Here is a 6,497-nt window from a genome sequence, read left to right as displayed (position 1 = left end):
TTGCAGGTGTAGACACAGCTTGCTAAATAAGCATATCAAACAATACAGACAGAACAGTCTTGATCAAGTGGTACAACTATAGCCTTTGTGCTTTTGGCTTTCTGTATTCCTTTTATGCTGCTTTCCACCCCTCCTATCAGCTTGCAGCTCAGACTCCAGTGTCTGCACTCAATAGCCCTCTGTATGTAGACACAGAATAGGGACTATACAGCCTCTCCTCCCTCCCTTCCCCTCCCCTCCATCCCCTCCCCCCTCCCCTCCTCTTTTACACTCACTGGACAAGTGCACGTCCCCTGACAGAGACCCTGACGTCACAGGTGGCTAGATGAGCCTCCCTGCAGTGCTTTACTCAGTGAGATCAGTTTTGGAATTGAAAGTTAAGGGGAGAGGCGGCGTGGGGCATCAGGTGTGCATGCAGAGGCATCAGGTGTGCGCGCAGAGGCACAGAGAGAAAGAGGAGAAGAGGAACAGCGACCAGATGAGTGAGCTCTGTCGGACTGAACATGTGATAAGGGGAGCGCGGGACTGTGCTGGGTCTGTGACACTATGTGTATGTTAAGATCAGATATAAGAACAGGGGAATCAACTTGTTTGAGTCATCTGGAGCTGGATGGAAAGGCAGAAAACTACACAGCTGGACAAGAAACACTTTGATTAGTTTCTCTTTGGATTCATGTATGAAGGTAAGGTATCATTCATCGGTCTTTTGATTGAAATAAATTAATTTTGTGCTTTGTAATGTTAATAATGGTATGTTTTTATTATATGATTTTAAGAAATCAGATAGTTTAGACATTATTATAATTGACAGCACCATGAAATGCTGCTCAGGAAAAAAAAACATTCCAACAATGTTTACTGTTAAAACAATACTAGTCTTTATACTACTGTATTATAACATGCAATATCAATGCTTTTATAAGTCTGTCTGGGTTTGGTATGCAGCTACACTAAGCTCAGGGTAAACATTTTCAGCCTAAGTTTGAGCTGTAACATTCATGCTGAGTTGGTGAGATAAGGAAAATGGTTAAAGTTGTACTAGTATGAATTCTACAACGTCACCTTTTAGGGATAACTTGAGCAAACAATAAAATCAACTAGCCCTGTAAATAGCATCGCCGTTTATCCGTCCTAAAAGATCTCAGGTTTGGAGGTTAATGCAGGCATATGTCTGAGGAAAAGAGGAGATAATGTCACTAACAATAACATTTCAACCCAAACTAACCTCAAATATCTCCTCTCCGTCTTCTCTCTACCATCTGAAGCTACTCTGATGGCGGAAAGAAAGCTCTCTCACACGGCTTCATAATAGCCCCTTCATTGAGTCCACACAAAGAGCAGAAATAGCCCTTTTAGCTGTGGAGAGTAATGTTTGTACAATGATACACTGCTAAAACTGGACCTAAAGTGTAACTGTACAGACTCATACAACAGTAACCCAAGTTGATAAAAGGCCTAAGAAATCCAGCCATAACCCAGAGCTGGACTAATTCCAAATATGAATAATAAATAATACACTGGACAGTAAAAAGGACAGCCGTCCTGTCAGAAAAGGTTTTAGAAATTGATTTTTCATGAGGTTGAAAGGCTGTAATGGTTTAACTTCAGTATGCATCCACTAAAACTCTGGTGTGTGATTTACAAACATGATGCTGGTCAAAAATATTGGTACTTCAGTGATTAACCCAAACAGAAAAGGAGGGAAGAGTTGTTCAAAACAATAATATTGAATGAAAGTCCCATCCTGTGCAGCTGAAAAGTGCTCATAGTTGGATTTGACTTTCTGTTTCAGTGATGGTATCACAACCTCAGCCACATATAACGGACACCTATAAATTTGGCTTTCAAACAATTGAAACACTGATAACACCCCTACCATACATTTGCATCTTAGAAGCAGTCACAGTTCAAAATGTCACATCAGATGAAGTCCAGCATTGTCAAAAAGTCTAAAACTTTCTGGAGAGTTTCAATCCACAAAGTGTTGAGCAGCGATATAGTTAATTTTAGCCTGAAAAGATGTGATTTTAACTCATAAATTTGTTGTTTCCTGCTACAATAGGGCACTGGGGGAGGGTCCTCTCACGGTGAGGGCAGCTCAGAATGTTTTTGTAGATAGAAAATGGGGATTAAAATGTGGGGAAAACTCAACTGATCTACTGATAATGCTGCAGATCAGTATCACCTAAAAATGTGGAGAGAAAAACAGAAGGCTTGATTAATTTTCCCCCCAATTTTTGAGTAATTTATTTGAAATATATGATGATAAACTCACAAAAAGCAGTAAAAGCTGACAGATTGCCCTAATTATGTAAACATCTCCCTAAATCCTGCTCTGTACTGAGGTCACATTGGGTCACATAATGCTTGAAATTCCAGGTGGTGAGTGTCACTTTGCTACTTGCGTAGCTGAGTCAGCAGGTGGCTCGTCTTACCGCAGTCTGCAGGGGAGAAAGCAATATCACTTTCCACTGGAATGCATTATTTATTTTATGGAACAGGTGAGAAACACAGCGTTGGTCATTTCAAGTCAAGGTATGTCATTTAGTGCCTCACCATACAATTTTAACTACACACTGTGTGTTTATGACGCGGACAGCCAATTGAAATAAGGTTAACTGTGCAAAATACAGAGGGATTATAGCTCTCTGTAGGTAAATATTATTCAGCACCTTAAATTATGGTCCACCTGATGACAATACTGTCGTCTATACGGCTGCCATTATAAAATCACTTCAAGCTGTTTCACCAAATGACAATGAAAACTCTCAACATTTCCTTCCCTCTCTGTCAGAGTGTTATCATTGAGTCATATATGTACAATTAAAAAGGGAAAGTCATTTGAATTCAATCTGTAGTTTGTGTTTAGTAAAAAGCATCCCAACTAAAGCTACAGGTGGGGGATGCAAGTACATGGAGACCAAAAATATAATATGAACCAATAAAAAGAGCCCTGCATTAAATACTGCAGAAATACTGACATCACCATGCAGTTGAATCAAAATCTCTGTGTCCCAGTTTAGTTTTAAAAACTAACACGATAAGGTTCTATGTTTTCGCAACAGTGATCTATTGCATCGGATGTGTTATCGTGTCCTCCCCTGTGGAAACCAGAGAACAGATGGTAATCTCTAGAGACTTTTTACACTTTAATTTAGTTCAAAGTAACCATCCGTCCAACTAAATAACATAAAGTGTCGTAATTGTGCTCACAAAGCTTGCCTCCAGTTTTCTAATTAGCAGAGAAATCTCTAGAAGCTGTTAAAACATAATAAATTCAGGTTTTTCTGGTATATATTTACCCTGTCAAGTCTGGGCAGCTATAACAGGTAGGAAAACCTAACCGTGATGATAAAGATGATAATGATGGTGGCCTTTTTTTTTTTTTTAAAGGTAATCCTTGTTTCTGCTGGACCATGACTGGCAAGCAAGGGAGGCACTGGAGGTCCATGTGCAAAAGCCTGGTCCTGGGTATCCTCCTGACCAGCTGCATGATCCTGCTTTACTGCCTCTCTACTCCACCGGTCCACTTCAGTCTGCCTGAGTAAGACTCGTCACACTGGTGTTCATGCAGTCTGTGCAAAACAACATCATATTAACACACATACATGTTCATAGCTCACATCACATTTTGTTAGCAATTCATCTAAAACAAAGAATACACTCTATGGAAAATATAAGTACAGTAGTTATAGTAGTAGTAGTTAGTATATTGTACTTTTTACTCAACTACATTTATTTAACAGCTATATGAGTTTATGGATTTAAAAAAAACATATGATTAGCTAATAAAATACAATGCTTTTTAAATTAGTGATTCCCAACCTATGAGTCACCAAAGAGAGATTTCCACTCTAAACTTCTCAGATGGTTTCAGTTAAATAACAGTTTGAAGCCGAAAGAGATCAAATAATCTAATATGTCACAAAAAAGCAAAGATTAAATCCGGAGGTCTGGAAAAATAACATAAATTTGCGTAGCTTTTCCTTCATTCCAACCCTCAATATTCATCTCACGACCCCTTAGATTTATACTGTGACCCTTTGAGGGGGCCCGACCCCTAGGTTGGGAACAACTGGACCAGACTTACTAACTGTATTAAAACTAGCTCCACTTTAACCAGCTACAACAGTAAAATGCCACTCAAATACTGCACTTCAGTACAATTTTGAGGTACTTTACTTGACTACTTCCATTTAATGCTACTTTATACTTCAACTAAACTACATTTCAAAGGAAAATATTGTACTTACTGCTTACTTTGCTCCACTGCATTTATTTAACCAATATATTTACTGCTTTGAAAATCAAGATTTTATACACATAACATACAGTCAGCTTATAAAATGTGCTGCTTTGTTATAGATTAAACTACCAAAAATAAATAAAGTAGTTAAAATTAGCCACATCTCAATGCTGCTTACACCTTAATGCATCAGTAATATTCAGTTTTTTTTACATCTTAGTGCCATAATACTTTTGTACTTCTACTTAGGAGAAATAGGAGTAATATTACTTTTTATATTTTAGGTAGTAGGACACTGAACTTTTACTTGTAATTGTTTTGTTGGTACTTTTACTTGCCTACAAGGATCTGAAAGCTTCTTCCACATTTGCTGGATTACTTTGGGGTTATTTGTTGAAATAACTTTTTATTTATTGATTGTTTTTCTCCCCGTAGAGTTCCAGTGCCTTACTCCTGTGCCCACCGTCCATCCCAGCTCCACACCAAACCAACCACAAACAGCTCACAACAGACCTGCACTCCTAAAGTGGATATCATGTTCATGAAGACCCACAAGACGGCCAGCAGCACCTTCCTCAACATCCTTTTCCGCTTCGGAGAGAAGCACCAGCTCAAATTTGCCTTCCCTGACAGCAGGAATGACTTCCTCTATCCCTCTGTTTTCCAGCGCTCCCAGGTTAAAGACTACAGACCTGGGATGTGCTTCAATATTATCTGTAATCACATGCGCTTCAATGCACTCGAAGTGGCCAAGTTGCTCCCTGTGGATACTTCCTACATCACTATTCTGCGAGATCCTGCGGAGCTTTTTGAGTCATCCTTCCACTACTTTGGCCGGCTGGTGCCTTTCACCTGGAAAATACCAGGAGATGACAAGCTGACTGAGTTTCTACATGACCCCGATTACTACTTTGATCCAGAGGGCTTCAACTCTTTCTACCTCAAGAATCTGCTGTTCTTCGACTTTGGACAGGACAACACTCTGGAGCTGGATGATCCTCGGGTGGAAGAGGGAATCAAGTTCATCACTGACCGTTTTCAGCTGGTCATGCTGGTGGAATACTTTGAGGAATCACTCATCCTGCTCAAGGATGCTCTCTGCTGGGAGATGGACGACCTGCTCTTCTTCAAGCTCAACGCCCGCAAGGGATCCACTGTATCTAAACTTACCCCAGAACTGAGGGCCAGGGCCCTTGAGTGGAATGCTATTGACTGGAAGCTGTACCGGCATTTCAACCAGACCTTCTGGAAGAAAGTGGACGCATACGGACAGAGGCGTATGGCTGAGGATGTGGCGGAGCTCAGGAGGAGGAATGCGGAGATGGCAGCCATTTGCATTGAGGGGGGTCATGCTGTGGAAGCTGGCAGCATCCAAGAGACAGCCATGCAGCCCTGGCAGCCCATCGGAGAGAAGTCCATAATGGGCTACAACCTGAAGAAGAATGTGGACAAGGTACATCAGAAGTTGTGTCGTAAGATGTTGATGCCAGAGCTTCAGTACTTAACAGAGCTTGGGGTTAACCTGTGGATCACCAAGCTGTGGGGCCATGTCCGGGATATTATTAACTGGTGACTAAGCATGTGAGCAAGAGGGGCCAATTCAACTCTGAAAGACTGTAATAAGAGTAGAGAAATGTAGAGTGAGAGGTTAGAGGTTTCTGTCACATTTCAATCTTGTGACCTGTCTAATTTTTAAAAAATGTATCCGCATTGACTTGTTTGCATTTCAAATGTCTGTGCGCTGTAATGTCTCTGATGGGTGCTTGAGAAAAAAAAAAGCTGACCTCACAATCTACAAATACTGAACCAGTTTACTACACATAGCTGAGGCCTAGTATTGTTCTCTATGTTTTATCAAACATTAAAATATTCTTATCATCAGATTTGAGTTTGTTCTAATGGAGAAGTTCAGTGAACAATGGAGTTTAGGACTAATTTTACATGTCCTTTGATGGAATAAAGACCAAACGTTGCCATCCCTGCCAAACTTTTAAGATTGGTCAAAGACATGGATAAAATACTTCACTTATAACTTTAAAGTTCTAAGTGTCTAAAACCCCTCTGAGGGGTAAAATACAGATGTGAAAATTGTGAATGTAAGTATAACATCCCACTTTACTGTCTATGGAGGACAAAATCAGCCATAATTTACGAAATAGATAAGAAAATTAGCTTTTTAAAGGGTAGGGTCACAGTTTTTCAAGTGTATCTTAAAACAACAGTCAGGTGTCCATATGAACACTAAAAGAGG

At 40.1% G+C, this 6,497-nt stretch overlaps 1 protein-coding gene across 1 annotated transcript; it reads left to right on the top strand.

The window, feature by feature from the left end:
• The first annotated feature begins 2,315 nt into the window (after positions 1-2,315).
• Positions 2,316-6,497, top strand: gal3st1a (galactose-3-O-sulfotransferase 1a). The gene is made up of 3 exons (XM_044336861.1): positions 2,316-3,124; positions 3,394-3,544; positions 4,682-6,497. The coding sequence occupies exons 1-3, from the start codon at positions 3,082-3,084 to the stop codon at positions 5,817-5,819; spliced, it is 1,332 nt and encodes a 443-aa protein (XP_044192796.1). The 5' UTR covers positions 2,316-3,081; the 3' UTR covers positions 5,820-6,497.

Source organism: Thunnus albacares, chromosome 2 (assembly GCF_914725855.1).
Source record: "Thunnus albacares chromosome 2, fThuAlb1.1, whole genome shotgun sequence".
Taxonomy (NCBI): domain Eukaryota; kingdom Metazoa; phylum Chordata; class Actinopteri; order Scombriformes; family Scombridae; genus Thunnus; species Thunnus albacares.
Note: the sequence above shows the minus strand (reverse complement) of the source record. Positions and strands in the feature narration are given on the sequence as shown.

Coding starts and splice junctions, on each gene's coding strand:
- gal3st1a (XM_044336861.1), top strand. CDS start 3,082: ATGTGTTATCGTGTCCTCCCCTGTGGAAACCAGAGAACAGATG. Junction 3,125..3,393: donor TGGAAACCAGAGAACAGATG/GTAATCTCTAGA, acceptor TTTTTTTTAAAG/GTAATCCTTGTTTCTGCTGG. Junction 3,545..4,681: donor GTCCACTTCAGTCTGCCTGA/GTAAGACTCGTC, acceptor TTCTCCCCGTAG/AGTTCCAGTGCCTTACTCCT.